The sequence below is a fragment of the Amphiura filiformis genome, unplaced genomic scaffold (assembly GCF_039555335.1).
Source record: "Amphiura filiformis unplaced genomic scaffold, Afil_fr2py scaffold_76, whole genome shotgun sequence".
NCBI classification, from domain to species: Eukaryota; Metazoa; Echinodermata; class Ophiuroidea; order Amphilepidida; family Amphiuridae; genus Amphiura; species Amphiura filiformis.
Window position 1 is genome coordinate 166,759 of NW_027305540.1, and position 19,493 is coordinate 186,251.

The following is a 19,493-nucleotide window of genomic DNA, read 5'->3' on the forward strand; positions in this document are numbered from 1 at the left end:
TCTTGTTGTAAAAATCAATTGTACATATTTGATTGTCATATGGGGTAACAAACTAAGTCCCAAACACTGTGCTTCATTGTAAAGTATATGATAACCAACTTTGAGTAGATATATCTATGGCAGGTTTTTAGTAGCATGTCCCTTTTACGGTGCAAAATCTAAAAGAAATAAAAAACAACTTTAGAAATAAAGCTATATTTGAAAAAATACAATTCATTGGCTTCATTTTTGTATACTGGTGGGGCACCGCGAATAAACAGCTTTTAGAGGCATTACAAAGGGTCAAAGGTTGAAATTTGGGCTCAACGTGTGGGTCAAACACATAAAACTGTATCCGATTTTGATCAAATGGTCTCAGAAAAGAATAGTTTTCACTATGTATGACATTTCGTTAGCTAAGTAACGTAGGGGAAATACAGCAACATCAATTGGATTGGCACCTAACTCCTTTCATCAACTATGTTACCGTGGTAATGAAACATCATATGGTAGTTATAACCTTTGATTTCGTTTCTAAATTATTTTAAATCAAAACAAACATTTTGAGACCATGTTCACCGAAAATGGATAACTTATCCTGGCTATAGAGCGCTGACACAACCCGACACTGACTGTAGCAGTGTCCATCAGCTGCTTGTATCCAAAGTAAAACTAAGACTGAAAGCTAAGAGAGAACAATGCACCACCTACCAGGTATGATGTTGAACATCATTCTTACTCAATATTTAGTATGAGAGGTTGAAGAACAAGTTTGACTTGACGAGTTACTGAAAGTTAATGAAGAGGAGCAGACATGCTACATGAATTGTGAAAAGATTCAACGAAGTATAACTCCCCAAAAGAGAAGCCAGTTAAAATTTGAGTTTGAATCTTGATGAGGGCCGACAATTAAAACCTACCCGCCCCAATGATGACAGGAATTAGAGCAAAGGCAGATGGAGAAAAGGAAGAATGATTACTCTAAAACAAAGAGGAGATGGCTCCAAAAGTGTCAAGGAGGACAAAAGAAAGTGTGTGGATAGTCACCCAGCATCAGTGGCGTAACTAGGGTTGGTAGCGCCTGTTTGAAATTGTTGAAACATTACTAAATTAAAAATTCAAAATATGCGACCCACCCAAAATTTTTAATTCAATAGTAGGTTTAGGTTGTCGCGCAAGACGTTTCAAAGAAATTTTGGACAAAAAGGTGACCAACTAATTAATTTTCGGTTACTAGAAGTTGAATATTGGTTTGAAATACGTTCTTTGGAATTTGATTTTGTGCCACATTAGACATCATTATTTAGTTAACTCCTTAATTTTTGCACTTTCTTCGATTAACGCAGCAAATCGATGCGTATCATTTTATATTAAATTTACTTGAATTTGGTGGCGCCTGTTTCAATTTTAAAGATTTTATATTGGAAAATGTTGAGCCCCCCCAGATTACACACATACCTCTTGTTGTACTCACACACATTTGACACACACACCCAACACACACAGTAGATATATCACACCCTTTACGCCACTGCCTAGCATTGATAAAGTAGATAGACCTAACGAGGCGTCTATGCTGTATCATCTGGGAAAAAAGACATGGCCGAGAGACTGGTGCAGGGCAGTATTTATTCCACTGCCGAAGAAGGGAAATTTGAAAGAGTGCGCTCAATTACCAAACCATCAAATGTATCCGATTTGTCAAAATGGTCTCAGTAAAGTAGCTTCATCATCAAGAGAATTTCGAAGAGCAAAACGGAGCAAATACAGAAATATCAATTGATAAGCAATAACTCCTTTTATGCAGTATTTCGTGAATGAAACACTAGGGACCAAATTTCGTTTCAAATTATTTTAACAAAAATGTGATTTTGAGAATGTTCAGAAAAATGGATAACTTCCTCTTTACATGTGCTTCATAGATTACAGTTAAGCACTGACTGTGTTAGCCATCCATCAGATGCTTGTATCCAAAGTGAAACTAAGACTGAAAAAGAGAGACAATGCACCACCTCAGGTATGATGGAACCTGATCAATATTTATAGAGGTGAAGACCAAGAATCTTGACGAGTTACTGAACAACTAATGAAGAGGACAGACAGATTGGTTCAAGATTGGAAGATGCTTACGACAGGGCGTGTGCTATCACCAAACATATTTAGCATCTACTCTGAAGACAGCTTTGGAGGGGTTTGAAGGTGGAGTGAAGTTTGGCGGTACAAGGATTACTAACCTGAGGTACGCCGATGATACCACTTTTATTTGTAGCATCAGAGTAGAGCTGATTGAATTTTTGAATAAATTCCTGGATCCTCGACAAGATTGGTCTAACCATCAGAAACGGCATAATGGAGACTAAAGCTGAATATCGGTTTTACCATATTGTCAGGATTTTGTGGAGGTACGTAACGAAAACAAATTTTGCAAGGGACTATGAAAGGTCGACGAGGAAGGAGGGTGGCGTCCACCAACAACACACACACACACCACACACACTTAATGACGTGAAGCTGGTTTCTGCTGTATCATCTGGGAAGGAATGCAAGAGACTGGTGCAATTCCACTTGGTAACAGATTTGAAAGAGATGGCGTACCAATTGTCCCATCAGGATTGGGGTCATCATCAAGAGAATGAAGACCGCACGATCGAGCAAAAATATCAAGGAAAAGGCAGTCATTTTAGAGCATGTCCGTGAAGGGACTAGGGACGGAAAAAATTGACTCCTTCATAGATTACAGTTAAGCTTTTGACTGTGTTAGCCATCCTCAGATGTATATGAAAAGATGTTTCCCAAGTCATCTTGTGGACCTGATCAGCCGTTTATATGAAGACCAAGAATCGGCAGTCAGAACAACTAGTGGGGACACAGATTGGTTCAAGATTGGAAGATGCTTACTCCTGACCCTGTGTGCTATCACCAAACATATTTAGCATCTACTCTGAAGACAGCTTTGGAGGGGTTTGAAGGTGGAGTGAAGTTTGGCGGTACAAGGATTACTAACCTGAGGTACGCCGATGATACCACTTTTATTTGTAGCATCAGAGTAGAGCTGATTGATCTTTTTGAATAAATTCCTGGATCCTCGACAAGATTGGTCTAACCATCAGAAACGGCATAATGGAGAGAAAAAAAATAGGGTGTTTCTGAAGTACTTTTGACCATATTGTCAGGAAACATGGAGGTGTAAAAACAAATTTGTGCAAGGGACTATGAAAGGTCGACGAGGAAGGAGACGTCCACCAACAACTTGGACTAATGACGTGAAGCTGGTTTCTAAGCAAGGAACGCAAGGTGCAACGCACTTGGTAACAGATCGAGTGAGATGGCGTACTCTTGTGAAGATCACAGCAGCGCTACACAGCGCCACCTGACACAGAGAGGGAGATGGAGCCCAAATTCCAACCTTTGATCTAACCTGAGGTACGCCGATGATACCACTTTTATTTGTAGCAGCAGAGTAGAGCTGATTGATCTTTTGAAGCGCATAAAAGTGGCAAGCGAAGAAAAAAGCCTTCTTCTGAACACAAAGGAGACAAAAAATAGTTTGTGATAGATGGACAGCAGATTTAGGAGGTGAAGCATTTTGAATATTACAAGAACAACTGTGCAAGGCATGTCAAGCATATGGAAAAGCCGAGGCCTATCCATTGACCTCAAGGTACGCCTACTTCGTGCAACTGTGTTTTCCATTGCTACTTACGGATGCGAGTCTTGGGCTATGACCAAGAATGTCAGGAAAAGAGTTGATGCTTTTGAGATGTGGTGTTACAGGAGGCTTCTGTAAGTGACATGGAAAGACAAGAGAATAAATTCCTGGATCCTCGACAAGATTGGTCTAACCATCAGAAACGGCATAATGGAGAGAAAGCTGAAGTACTTTGACCCTATTGTCAAGAAACATGGAGGTGTAGAAAAACAAATTTTGCAAGGGACTATGAAAGGTCGACGAGGAAGGAGACGTCCACCAACAACTTGGACTAATGACGTGAAGCTGGTTTCTAAGCAAGGAATGCAAGGTGCAACGCACTTGGCAACAGATCGAGTGAGATGGCGTACTCTTGTGAAGATCACAGCAGCGCTACACAGCACCACCTGACACAGAGAGGGAGATGGAGCCCAAATTCCAACCTTTGATCTTTTCGCCAATAACTTCAACTGATTAGTTGTATGAAGGTCAAACTATATTTCTAGATCCTTGTGAGCTGAGGAATATTTTGGAATAGGTTCAAACCATTTTGAGTTTTAACCCTGTGTAAACTTCGACCATGAATTTCTCGGAACGGTCAATGCCCACTGGGCACCTGTTATAGGCCTTTTCTTAATCAATACACTTCAGATGCCAATATTTGAAACAACACATGTCAGCCATACGCAACTTTACACTCATAAGCAAGTTCTATTCCGACACAATTCAGGAGGAATGCTTTAGAGGATCAAATATATTGTCATTACCAAATAATGTTCAAATATATTTCTTTGCTACCAAAATAGCTCGGTGGTTTTATATGCATAATAAATTAATTTTTTCTTACGTTCTAGTAAGAATGCACCATCCACAATATGGATCTCCATCTTCCTCCGTAGCACCGATACAACCATCACAGGTTTCATAGTAGCCACAGTTTTCAACGCGTAGTTTGAAAATCTTAAATCAGTAAAAATGAAACACAGTAAAGCACACTTGACTGGTGAAAATACAAATAAAATATACATATGAAAGGAAGATAAGCGGTTTTCTTTCGTTTCCTATTTATCTATACATTCAACATGGTTGATGTTACCTTTTGTTCAGTAAGTATTGTCAGATGTTGTTTGCCGTCTTCTGTTGTTTGCAGATGATCATCCATCAGTACAGGGCTACCTAAATTGAGCGTCTCATACATCCTACTGGTTCCGCCACCTCTAAGATGGTACTATTTAGAAAAAGCAAAGGATTTAAAATCATATGTAATTAAGTTATATCTAAGAGTAGACTTCTTTTCGTGAAGACAAGCGCACAAACATTCACAACCCCCTCCTCAACAACCCACACCACAGAAATCCAAAGAAATCCACACAAGCACCTACACCCCCGCATACACACCCCACACCCTCATGGGTCAAAGACAATATTGCTCAAAGACAATATTGTTCAAGGTTGCGCCGCAGGCTTACAAAGGAATAATGTTTCTCCAAAAACAATAGCAAAGAAGTTTAAACTTAGTCCCCGATAGAGGGCAGGGCCTGAAGAATGAGGGAAATTATGGGGTAAAAAGTAAAAAAGTTGAAAGCATGAAATGGGCGACGGGTTGTCTCTAAGTAATTGGTATGTGTTTTCGTTATCGACAGTAAGTCACCCAGTAGATACAGCCCGTCACCCTGAATTTAATCTAGCCCTAAGCGTAACCCTCCGGCCTGCCGGCCATGCGGCCTTAATGTTTTTTGTTGATACTAGGGCCCTATCCCTAACTCTAACCTAATAACCCATTAACCTTAACCCTAACACTAACCCACTATAAACCCTAACCTTAATATAATATTGCCCAACAGCAACCTTAATGTAAAACAGAGGGCGCTATTTACTGCCGTATATTCAGTTTCAAGTAGACTGATTACGAGTATACAGTATTTTAGAGAGACCAGGTTGCATTGATCTACACCTGCCATAAAAATTAACTACTTTATAAAACTGAGTAGTTACTTTATGTGCCGGTTGTATTAGGCATATCATGATATTGCTGGTTATAAAGCAATAATATGACTTATGCATGCAATTCAGTCAAATGCACACACAACACTACATGATGGTTCTCTGATAATTGTGTTCATCAATGTAGGGCATGCAATCAATAAAAAAAGCAATTTACATGTTGAATTTTAACACGGAGAAATATATACTATAGTACCTTCATAAGTTGTCCTGTTGAGGTACCAATGAAAGCAATGGTATGTTCCTCTTCTACGGTAGTGATGATTGATGACACAAGAGTTGATGGCCATTCTATGGTTGCAGTTGATTGGATAGGTTCAGTCAGTTTCCCTCTAGCAAGAGCGTAATTTGCAGCATTGCATTTTTGCTGATCAGCTAATTGAGTCGTGTCGAAACTGTTTGGATCTAGTGTCTAATGCAAGGGAGACACAAACAGGGTTTTACAGGGGCAGAATTCAAAACTGTTAATGTTCTTGCTGTCCTCATATAGAATGATTACCTAGCTGGGGGTTTACAACCCCCCCGAGCTAGGTACTGTTTTTCTACCGATTCCTCTTTCTTTCTTTCTTCTTTCTGGCAACAAAAAAAAAAAACGAAAATGAAATAGGGTTGATAAAGGAGATGTTAAAAGGCCCTGCACTGTTCTTTGTCCACAGACCACCGAGGCTCTTGCTACGACCCTGCTTATATTCGGTCTTAACTCTGAATCTTTATTTAATACCTAATACATAAATGTCAGTAAGATCCGAGCATGTTTCACCCAGGCAATAAATTTAACTTAACTTGAAATATCAGCAGTTAAGTTAAGGACCTATTTTTATTGAGATAATTCTATATAGTTATACAGCAAGAAAATATAGCAAACAAATCTATAACCTTGGTAAAACTCACAGTGGTTGGGTGAAACCAAGGTTTCTTAATATACTATAGCATAAGGCACTAGTTTAGAAAATCTATTGTCTGTGTGAAAAATGCTTAGATCTTACTGATATTTCAGCGCAATAGTAATGAATATGTACAACAGTAAAATTTTCTGAGAGTTCCATCGATTCGAGAGAGAAAAAGTGAATTCGGAAAAACAGTGGAAAAAAAAGTGAATTATTATCTTTAGCGTAGGCGATTATGTAACATTAGAGACCTTGCGAAATGGAGTTAGAAACCACAAACTTTAACGTCTAGATGATTATAGAGGATTATGTATTCAAAACCACTCTGCCATTAAAGCCGCTTGAAGTTAAAGTTAACGCGAGAATCTATAGTGTGCCGTAAATTATGATGAAATACGTCATAATTTAGAACAATAGTTTGCCTATTTCCTTATAGCCTACATAATTACCACTTATGTATTATCCAGTTAATAGACCAATTATTGGAAATCTAATTTGGTTGGGTAAAAAACATGCTACATGTTGCTGAAAATTATTGATTAAATTAGATCAAAATAATTTTTGTTCCAAACGTCACACTTGATATAATTATAGTTTTGTGTGTGCTCATGGCGTACACCAAATCAGTTTGCGGAACCAAGTTTTTAGCTTGACTTCAACGCCAAGGGGATTAAGTTCCCGTAAAATGGTCTGGTTTTACTTGAGCCAGCAGTATACGATACTTCTGGAAGAGTAAAGCAGGTGTATAACATTTTATATATAACATGTCTTAGGTGGTGCCTGGTAAGAGAGGGGGTAGAGAGGAGTAGAGGGAGGGCATTGGAAGTGGACAGGGAGGTGCTTTGCTGGTAGCCAAGGGGGGGGGGGGCTCCCCCGTGGGACATCTTGTCTTCCTGCTTGACCCCCTCCCTTTGGATGCTGGCCGCCGTGATATTTTACGCTTTTAGGCCTTTTTCTGCCATTTTAAGCCCCTTTTTCTAAAAATGTTTCCCTTTAAGAATCGGCCCATGCCCTCCTAACAGAAAAACCCTGACAAAATCACTGGGGAGGGGGTAATTATAGGAGGGTCAAGTTTGAGAGAGCGAGTACAGATAGAGGGGAGAAGGAGGGGAAATAAGGAGAATGTAGGGAAGGGGAAACAGGAGGGAAGGGGATAGAGATTCTGAAGGAGGAAAAGAAATAAAGAATATGTATTTCATTAGGCTTTGCGAAGTAAATTGGAATATGAAATTGACAAAGCTGACGAGCCTTTATTAAATAATATTATATATAGGCCTATAACTATCGTAAGAATATTAATTGAAACGTATAGGGCCTAAAATAATATGATAAGCAGATTAACGCTGGGTCCCGACATAATCCATGTTGAGTGGTATCGCGAGTTCATTCATGTTTACTCAAACGAAGCTCTTAAGGTAGAGTCTTTTGTCTTGAAGTGGGACTAATAACCACTTGACTAAACAAAAGAGAGACATTTGGATGTAGTCGGTTACAAGCTCTTACACATGCCCTTCTTTTGAACGCACATTGATACACATGTCCCGAGTTTAAGCGACAAGACGCTGTTGTTGCAGTAATCAACCATACGTTCGCGTTGGAGTAAATTTGAGCAAGAAATCCAATCGATATTTCTGAAGTTGCCGTTCCAGTTAAAGTAACTTCATTCCGCAAGGTCTCTATTATCTCAATTTGTTATACCCAACAGTATGCCTCGACTATATTTATAAATACGTTTTTATAAATACGCACGTGACCCATGGGTACGACATAGACCTACAAGCGTGACCAAATCCTCATGCATTGACCACTATACAGGAAAGCATAGAAACTCTGTAGATAAATATCAACAAATTTAAGTATTAAGGGATCTAAAATGAGCGTTTATTGCGTTTCGACAGTATTTTTTGTGGGACATGAGAGCACCTCAGACCTATCGAATTGCATTCTGAATCCGAAGCATGTCTTTCTGATATCAAATAATTTTCATTTTTTGAAAATCACAATATATTACAAATTTTATGACAAATTATAAAAAATTGATATTTTTCAAATTTTTGATATATAACAGTCCTCGAAGTAAATTATATAAATCTAATGATATATTCTTAAAGTGTATGTAGCAGGGAGGAAAAGGCGACGGTCAATTGAAAATTTTGACCTTTCATATTGAAGATATGGATTTTTTCCCAAAAGACCTATTTTTTTTGGTGTTCTGGGAAAAAAAATCCATATCTTCAATACGAAAGGTCAACATTTTCAATTGATCGTCGGCTTTTCATCCCACCTACATACACTTTAAGTATAAATCATCAGATTTATAAAGTTTACTTCAAGTACTGTTAAATATCAAAAATATTTTTTAATGATTTGCCATAAAATGTGTATTAAATTGCGAATTTCAAAAATCAAAATTATTTGATATCAGAAGGACATTCTTCGTATTCAGAATGCAATTCGATATGTCTGATGTGCTCTAATGTCCCACAATAAATACTGTCCAAACGTTCATACCCCAGCCCTTAATAGAATAGCAAAATTATTATACATGGGGGATTCCGAATTTGTAATATGTTATCAAAAACAGCATTTTGAAAGTATTTGACGACGGAAAAAAATATTCCACGACGGAAACCCTTTACAATAATCACAAAGTTGAACAAAATAGACGATTTTGCTGCATAGTAGTCTCATGTTGTTCGCCTTTGCATTCAAATGTACAGGAAGACCACCCGCTGTGCAGAAGGTCACTTTGAGACTAAAGCGCGCTTCAGACTCCGAGTATTGTACGTACAATATTGTATGTACAATATGTACGTTATTTAATCTATTGCCATTCTATTTCAGTAATGTTTAAGTTCTAACGAATGTTTGATGACGAAAAATCGATAATATGTTACATACAATATCTAGCAGAAATATATTATCGATTTTACGTCATCAAACATTCGTTAGAACTTAAACAGTACTGGAAATAGAATGGCAATAGATTAAATAACGTACATATTTACATACAATATTGTACGTACAATAAAAAGTCTGTATACTGCTTTACTGTCTAGAATCTGCTATGGCAGCGCGGAGGTGGTCACATGCGTATTTACAAAAACGTATTTATAAATATAGTCGAAGCATACTGCCCAATAGCATTATCGAAAAAAACTTTTATTACAAACAAAATCAAATTCCTGTTGAACAATGGACAGATTCAAAAACTTTATTTAAAGTTCTAAGGTTGAAATGAGAATAGAGTAACAAACAGATACATATTAAGGGCTTTGGTAACAACGTTTGGACAATATTCTTTGTGGAAAATGAGAGCACATCAGATATATCGAATTGCATTCTGAATACGAAGTCCTTCTGATATCAAATAAGTTTGATTTTTTGAAATTCGCGATATTATGGTAAATGATTAAAAATGATTAAAAATGATGTTTGTGATATACAGTCCTCGAAGTAAACTTTATAAATCTAATGATATGAACCTAAAGTGTATGTAGCTGGGATCAATTGAAAATTTTGACCTTTCGTATTGAAGATTGAATCCTTAATGTACGGAGCATTGTCACCCTATACACGTAATAGATAACATTACTGAACAAACCCAAAATCATCAAATCATGTCCTTTATCTGGAACGTAATTCATACGAAAAATAAATGTGTGGTTAAAAACAAAGATTGGTATACTTACAATTCCGCAATTTTTTCCAATGATGTAAGACGCACCATCGTTGTTACCCGTACTCTCGTAACACGCGGCAATCGCCCTCAAGAACTTGAACTCAATATCGCTTAGTCTAAAAATGCACAATGCGGATCGACTGTCTGGTATGAAGTCCGTTAAGTCTACACTTTTGGCAAATAATCCAATGAGTACCTGTTCGTTTGTACCAAGAACTAACGAGTTGGCAAGATCTGAACCAACTGTTGTGAGATGGACCGCTTGAATCAAGTTATAGTTTTCGCCGTTATTTGTGCATTCAATTACAACCTCTGTCCTGGAGTCAAGGTCTGTACTGTCATGGCATACGCGGTTAATTTTTGACAAAACATTAGTGTATGTGCTCCCACTATCAAAACGTTGATTGGTGACAAAATATGTGAATCCATTAAAATCAAACACGTCTTTGAAATCAACTTGGAAATTATTCGCAGCAAATGTTAATTTATTATCTCCAGGTATACTCAGTATAGACGCGTCGGAAAGTCTTCGTCGGCTAAAAAATGCGATCTCTTGAAGATCTGGATCTGTAGCTCCGACATACATCATCTCCCCAACTCCATCGCTAGTGGTGTCAGGTGCAGGTGCAATGGTGTATACTGTGGTAAGATCACCTGGTGCTGCCACTCTTTGATTAACTTGCATGGAGCTCTCTATGTCGTTTGGATCTCGGATCTGGCATGTCCCTCCGTCATAATTCCCACATGTGATCAGTTTATCATTCTCAGTGCCATAGTGAATAATGAGAAGTTTGTTATGATTAACGCAATCTTCTCTATCTATATCAACCGTACATTCGATGAAAGTTGATACGCCCTTGATTACATGATAAGATGTATTTAAATGAACTACCGTATTCGAGGAACCAAGATATACATCTCCTGTCGTGTCGTGGATGACGAAATGGTTGAATTTCGGATCACACAAGACACAGTCAAGTGGTACTGAGTATGAAGAGATCTCATATGCTGATAGTCCAGCGTCTAGGCTGACAGTTGTTGAAAAATAACAGAAAGAAGTATTTGGAAGTTAGATGATTTATGCGTTACCTTCTTTTGAAAAAGTTCTATGTACCATCGCTGTCAAAATTTGACCTTAAAGGCGACAAAATTGCGGATGGCGTTTTTTAGTTAGTGAAGTGGTCCAGCCTGCCATAAAAGGTGTTGAAAGTCCTCAAAAGGTCTGAAGGGGGTAACCATGATAAAGCAGGGGTTATATTTCAAAGCTGGTCAATTTTGAGTGTAGTTTGACCAAAGATCCTAAAAATAAGGATCTTTGGTTTGACCCACTTGCAACTGCCGTTCTCTAGTCGAAAAGGTTAGGTAAATGTCAAATGTTAGAGCCTACAGAGGTCAAAAACGGGAACGAGTTCCGATTTTAACAAAACTTTTTATTATTATTATTATTATTATTATTATTATTATTATTATTATTATTATTATTATTTTTTATTATTATTTTTATTATTTTTATTATTATTATTATTATTATTATTATTATTATTTACTTTGTTCTCTTTCATTTGGTACCACTCGGGGGTCATATCTTCTTGCCATATCGAGATATGGAGAGTACCCTAAATATGAATATTGACTCAGGTCTAGTGAGGAGTGTCACCCCCAGCGGGGGAAATAATATCTATTATAATTATTTCTTACTTTTATCTCTTTCATTTGACACCACTCGGTGGGGTCATACCTTCTTGACATTTTGAGATATAAAAAGGAAAATAGAATATTGACCCAGGTCTTATGATGAGTGCCACCCCCGGTTGGAAAAATATTTTTATTATATTCTTTACATTTTTCTCTTTCAATTGACATCACTCAGGGGTCATACCTTCGTGACATTTCTAGATATGTCCATTTCAGACCAAAAGGTTAAGGTTAGTCAGTAAGTAAGCAAGTAACATACATTGATACAGGCTGGTACAATTTCATGTTCCAGCAAAAACATATGGCTTAAAAAATTGTTTGATTGGCGTAACATAAAAAAAACTTAGGGTGTTTGTTTGGTTGTTTTTGTGTTGTTGTTGGTTTTTTTTTTGTTGGTTTTTTTTTTCACTTTAAAAGCTATAAATTGTGTTTGATAAAGGCCTTGGCACTTTTTTTTTTTCATTTTTTAAATCTAATTTTATTTTATTTTTTAGTTTATTTATTTTTTTTTTTTTTTGCAAAAAAAAGTCAGGGTCGGGCTTATTTTTAGGATAGGTCGGGTTACGCCAATCAAACAATTTTTTTAGGCCTACCCATGATACGTTTACACTGTCTTAAATACTTTGCTACTGGAGAAATGTGGCAAAAACGTCAGCTACATGTAACCAACATGTACAATTCCTTTTCGGACTTATTTTGCGTGACAAATAATTCGAGACCAACTTTTGTTGAAGTCGGAGCACTGTTCAGTTTGTGACCACTGTAGGCCCTCAAATCTAACATTGACCCTTTTTACTTATAACTTGAGAGCGGTACGTCGCAAGTGGATCTTTTTCCGAAACATTAGGATGAGAGGAATATTTTGGTAGAACTTTTAACCTACTTTTAAATTTGAAACCGGTGTTACCCCTTATGACCTTTTGAGGATGGTCCAAGAGATAGCAAGAATTTCTTTGACAAAAATGATCAGGTGTCTTGTTATGATAGTTGGATAGAATATCCCATGGGACATCTGAAAAGTGAAGTCTTGAGTGTCGTGAGCGGTGGAGCGTGACATCAGAGGTCAATGACCTCAAATTTGACCCGTTTTCCTGTATAATTCGTATTATGCATGCCATTTATTAACAACAGCCTAGATTTTCACATTTTTGGTGTCTAATGAAAGATATTAAAATTATCTATCAAACAAAACCAATATCAATGAGATTTGAAAATGAGCCAAAAACGTCAAAATTTAGCATTTTTACAAATATTTTGCAAATTGACCTGACATAAAATTTATAATTTCCTGAAAAGCGTGAATGTATTACTTAAACATTCTTACTCAAAAACTGACCCATTATGTTCACAAAAAGATGACCAAAACAATGTGTGTGGGTAAAGTCGTTTTTGGGCAAGGACATTTAAAGTGCAATGACCTCTTAAATTTACTATGTAAAAGGTTTTCTGCACATATAGACTGTGGGCTATGCTAACCCCACTCCCCCATGGGGATTTATGGAGGCAGGTATTTTTGGGACCCTAATGCATTGAGGTTTTGAAATCCACTTGCCTGCACATTGGCCAGCGGTGGGTGAGGCGGTGAGGGCGCTTTTTTTTCAAAATGGCCGCCAAAATCACAAAAATCAACATAACTAGGACAGTGAAGCTCCTAGCAGCATAATTATAATGTCTACACCCATGTTTTTAGGGTCAAGGAATCCTATAGTATCACTTACATCAACAAGGGACCTAAATTTCCAAGATGGCTGCCAAAATTTCAAAATGGCCGACATTGAAAATGAAAATTATCTATATCTCAGTCCTTGAAGCTCCTGCAAGCATAATTTTGATGACTATACCCATGTTTGCAGGATCAAGGAGTCCAATAAAATCACTAAGAACAGCCCAGGACACAAATTCTATGATGGCTGCCACTGAATTTTAAAATGGCTGCCATTTAAATCAATTTTGTCTATATCTCAGTCGTTGAAGCTCTAAGGAGCATGTCTCTGATGCATTATGCAGTATTGTCGGAATCAAAGATTCCAGCCAATACATTTAGGTTTTGAAATCCGCTTGCCTTCACATTGGCCAGCGGTGGGTGAGGCGGTGAAAGCGCTTTTTCAAAATGGCATCAATAATGACACCATAAATAATCAACGACATGTCTATTACCTAAACACAAGAAGTATCAAAGCCTTAATAGTATAAGTGGGTAAGTGCAATAGCTGTCCTGTGAACATTTGGCAATATATTATATATTGTACTCATATACACATGTCAGCTACATATGGCAGCTATTGCACTTACCCACTTGAGCACTCAACAGTCGATGTCCCAACTCCAAGATCAACGACTAATCTAATCATATTCAGTAAATCTATTTGTAAAAGGATTAATTCTAGGAAAAAATGAAACGATAGCTAAGAGTAGCTTGATGACGTAGCTCCCAGTTGCTGATTGGTGCTGGGTTTACTGTACTGGTGATACCGGTGTTGATACAGTAGCTCCCAATTGCTGGTTGGTACTGGGGTATCTATCTACTGCTGGTATTGGTGATGATAAAGTAGCTACCAACTGATTGTTGCTGGGTTTAGCTATCTACTGCTGATATTGGCGTTGATGAAGTAACTTCCTATTGCTGATAGGTGTTGATGAAGCAGCTTTCTATTGAAGTAAATGTTCATTGGCGCTAAGGTAGCCATCTACTGCCAATATTGGTGTTGACGAAGTAGCTACCAATTGCTGCTTGTTGCTGTATTAGCCATCTACTGCTGACATTGGTGTTGATGAAGTAGCTTCCTTTTGCTGATTGTGTTGATGAAGTAGCTTTCAATTGTTCACTGGCGCTAAGGTAGCTACCTACTGCTGATATTGGTGTTGATGAATAAGCTTTCAATTGTTCATTGGCTCTAATTTAGCCATCTACTGCTGATATTGAAGAAGTAGCTTCATATTGCTGATTGCTGCTGGTTTAGCTATCTACTGCTGATATTGGTGTTGATGAAGTAGCTTCCAATTGCTGATTGTTGTTGATGAAGTAGCTTTCAGCCTAATTGTTCATTGGCTCTAAGCTAGCTATCTACTGCTGATATTGGTGTTGATATAGTAGCTCCCAATTGCCGATTGTTGCTAATGTAGCTATCCACTACTGATATTGGTGTTGAAGAAGTAGCTTCCAATTGCTGATTGTTTCTAAGCTAGCTTTCAACTGCTGATATCTGTGTTCGTGAAGCAGTATTGCTGATTGGTGCTTACTGGTGTCAATGGCGTTTATGAGGTAGCTCCCTATTGTTGACAGGTGTTGGGGTATCTACTGCTTATATTATAAAATTAGATTTTTTTAAACTATTCAACTGGAATCACGGTTTTGAGAGGCAACAGTTTCACACCTTATCCTAGGTGCATCTTCAGGCCGTCTGTTGGAAGCTACTTCATCAACATCAATATCAGTAGTGGATAGCTACATTAGCAAAAATCAGCCATTGGGAGCTACTATATCAACACCAATATCAGCAGTAGATAGCTAGCTTAGAGCCAATGAACAATAAGGCTGAAAGCTACTTCATCAACAACAATCAGCAAATTAGAAGCTACTACATCAACACCAATATCAGCAGTAGATGGCTACATTAGAGCCAATGATGAACAATTGAAAGCTTATTCATCAACAACAATATCAGCAGTAGGTCGCTACCTTAGCGCCAGTGAACAATTGAAAGCTAATTCAGCAACACAATCAGTGCAGCAAAAGGAAGCTACTTCATCAACACCAATATCAGCAGTAGATGGCTAACACAGCAACAAGCAGCAATTGGCAGCTACTTCGTCAACATCAATATTAGCAGTAGATGGCTACCTTAGCGCCAATGAACATTTACTTCAATTGAAAGCTGCTTCATCAACACCAATCAGCAATAGGAAGTTACTTCATCAACGCCAATATCAACAGTAGATAGCTAAACCCAGCAACAATCAGTTGGTAGCTACTTTATCATCACCAATACCAGCAGTAGATAGATACCCCAGTACCAACCAGCAATTGGGAGCTACTGTATCAACACCAGTATCACCAGTACAGTAACCCCAGCACCAATCAGCAACTGGGAGCTACGTCATCAAGCTACTCTTAGCTATCGTTTCATTTTTTTCCTAGAATTAATCCTTTTACAAATAGAGTTACTGAATATGATTAGATTAGTTGTTGATCTTGGAGTTTGGACATCGACTGTTGAGTGCCCAAGTGGGTAAGTGCAATAGCTGCCATGTGTAGCTGACATGTGGATATGAGTAAAATATATAAAATAAAACAAACGAAGACGGGAAACAGTTGTACAGCAAATTTTCGGTACTGGGCGTACCTTCTTCAGGCTTTATTACATATGAAATGACACAAGAAAACAATCTAAAAACAAGCAAGAAAATTAATGCGTAACGCGTAAAAAAACAAGCATAAAAAGATCGCGACTTAAAAAAAACGCAGTGTGAAGGCGCATCTAAAACGCGCGCGTGAAAAGAGGGGGACCTATCCAATAAGATTAAGGCCTTCGGGTTGAAGGAATGAAGTTTGTTGATCCAGAATTTCTCGCGCTGCTGACGTCTATATTTGGATTGGCGACCAAGTGATTCAATGACCGTGACTTTGACATCATCGATGCTATGATCTGGAAGGGAAAAGTGCACGGCAACTGGCTTGTATGCGTGTTTGGCGTGGTACTTGATGGTACATCTAAAATATATAATATATTGCCAAATGTTCACAAGACAGCTATTGCACTTACCCACTTATACTACTAAGGCTTTGATACTTCTTGTGTTTAGGTAATAGACATGTCGTTGATTATTTATGGTGTCATTATTGATGCCATTTTGAAAAAGCGCTCTCACCGCCTCACCCACCGCTGGCCAATGTGAAGGCAAACGGATTTCAAAACCTAAATGTATTGGCTGGAATCCTTGATTCCGACAATACGGCATAATACATTAGAGACATGCTCCTTAGAGCTTCAACGACTGAGATATAGACAAAATTGATTTAAATGGCAGCCATTTTAAAATTCAGTGGCAGCCATCTTGGAATTTGTGTCCTGGGCTGTTCTTAGTGATTTTATTGGACTCCTTGATCCTGCAAACATGGGTATAGACATCAAAATTATGCTTGCAGGAGCTTCAAGGACTGAGATACAGATAATTTTCATTTTCAATGTCGGCCATTTTGAAATTTTGGCAGCCATCTTGGAAATTTAGGTCCCCTGTTGATGTAAGTGATATTATAGGATTCCTTGACCCTAAAAACATGGGTGTAGACATCATAATTATGCTGCTAGGAGCTTCACTGTCCTAGTTATGTTGATTTTTGTGATTTTGGCGGCCATTTTGAAAAAAACGCCCTCACCGCTTCACCCACCGCTGGCCAATGTGCAGGCAAGCGGATTTCAAAACCTCAATGCATTAGGGTCCCAAAAATACCTGCCTCCATAAATCCCCCTGGGGGAGTGAGGTTAGCATAGCCCACAGTCTATATGTGCAGAAAACCTCTTACATAGTCAATTTAAGAGGTCATTGCACTTTAAAATGTCCTTGCCCAAAAACGACTTTACCCACACACATTGTTTTTGGTCATCTTTTTGTGAACATAATGGGTCAGTTTTTGAGTAAGAATCTTAAAGTAATGCACCCACGCTTTTCAGGAAATTATAAGTTTTATGTCAGGTCAATTTGCAAAATACTAGTATTGGTAAAAATGCTAAATTTTGACGTTTTTGGCTCAAAATTAGGGTCGAAACATTTTCAAATCTCATTGATATTGGTTTTGTTTGATAGATAATTTCAATATCTTTCATTAGACACCAAAAATGTGAGGCTGTTGTTAATAAATGGCATGCATAATACGAATTATACAGGAAAATGTGTCAAATTTGAGGTCATTGACCTCTGACGTCACGCTCCACCGCTCACGACACTCAAGACATCACTTTTCAGATGTCCCATGGGATGTTCTATCCAACTATCTTAACAAGACACCTGGTCATTTTTGTCAAAGAAATTCTTGCTATCTCTTGGACCGGACCATCGACACCTTTTACGAAAGTACATACTTAAGAATCGGAATCAGCCTCCAAATTGACCAAGGACCATTCTCAAACAGACTGTAGCTCTCAGTGTAGACTTGTAAATTTGGCACCTCTCAATGGCCCTAACTATTTCAATCAAATAAATTTCTAACACAGTTATCCCGATGATCATTTCTTGAGCCGGTCAATGGGAAGACTTTAAACTTTATATACATATATAGTTGCTCTAAATTATGTGCATATCGGGCCAAAATGATGCACACGGGGAATAAGTTTACCACCCCACGCTACCACCACCACTAATCAATGCCAAAAATAAATTATTTTATAGTTTTATGTAATTTGTCATTAGTGGTGTCACCTAAACTACCTTGGAGAAGAATTCGTATCCACAAACTTAACTCCAGTTTCAGTAGAACGAATAGACAAAAGCGGCGTTACAGGATCTGAAAACCAAATGATAATTGTGTGCGGTTAACTTCACGAATACACCATTTTAGTCATGATGACATTATTATTATTATGTGAGCCCAAAGGCCTCACATATTGTTATTGGTACAGAAACGGGTCTGTTCGCAATCTGCTTTTATAAGGTAGATTTATGTTCTACAATTTCTTGGTGCGTCAACTGTGGTTACATAGAGACACCCGTTTATTTTGGACTTGAACGGGTATCTAACATTACAACAAGTTGCCACAGACTGAGTGACAAACTTTAATGAGCTGTGACATCATCACCCAATTTACATCTCACCGTCCACAGCCAATATAATTGGCACCATGTGCTAGAAAAATATTGAATAGTGTAATTATGATAAGGATAATGAACTGAGTGCAATGCATTCGTCAAGATAATCGCACGCGCCGTGGAGTTATTGCATTTAGCTCGAGAGCCGATAGGCTCAAGAGCTAAATGCAATAACTCCATGGCAAGTGCAATTATATTGACGAATGCATTTGCACGAGTACATTATCCGTCATACACTTTGAGTGTAGGCCTATTAAAACAATAGGCAATATTAATTGCTGCATTCATTATATTAGTTTTAATATTTGGGAAAATATCTTACATTTTAAAAACACCGTCAGGACATTGACCAGCTACGTAGCATTTAACTGGTAAAGAAAATCAATTCCTGTATAAGTTAGCTATCAATGGTATCGATTGCGCCATACGTCATACTTTAGTAACTTATTCACGCATGGTTTGTAACCAATTGACTTTATGTTGTGATCATTTAGAGCACTGAACCAGTTCATCTGGAAACGATCGATTTAGATGTCCGACTAGTACTACGGTGAATATCAACTGGACTTTATAGCTCTATAATTTGAACTTTAAAATCTACTTATATTAAAACACACGACATTGGGATTTACCAATTTGTTCAGTATTATCATAGCAACACATGTGTTTGAAGGCCTATGGTATTATAAAGCATGATCATGATATTATGCGCTAGTGTGTGTTTCCCGGGCCCGGCTATGTTATTTTAGATATA

General features: G+C 37.8%; 2 protein-coding genes across 2 annotated transcripts in view; both read right to left on the bottom strand.

Annotated features, from left to right (window-relative positions):
• LOC140144732 (uncharacterized) overlaps positions 1–19,493 on the bottom strand; it is a 74,282-nt gene that overhangs the window by 29,502 nt on the left and 25,287 nt on the right. The window lies entirely within an intron of this gene.
• On the bottom strand, positions 4,511–18,669 carry LOC140144727 (plexin-B-like). The gene is made up of 5 exons (XM_072166539.1): positions 18,362–18,669; positions 10,251–11,268; positions 5,868–6,083; positions 4,764–4,895; positions 4,511–4,627 (listed from the first exon to the last, which is right to left on the bottom strand). Exons 2-5 carry the CDS (start codon positions 10,923–10,925, stop codon positions 4,511–4,513), a joined length of 1,140 nt encoding a protein of 379 aa, XP_072022640.1. The 5' UTR covers positions 10,926–11,268; positions 18,362–18,669.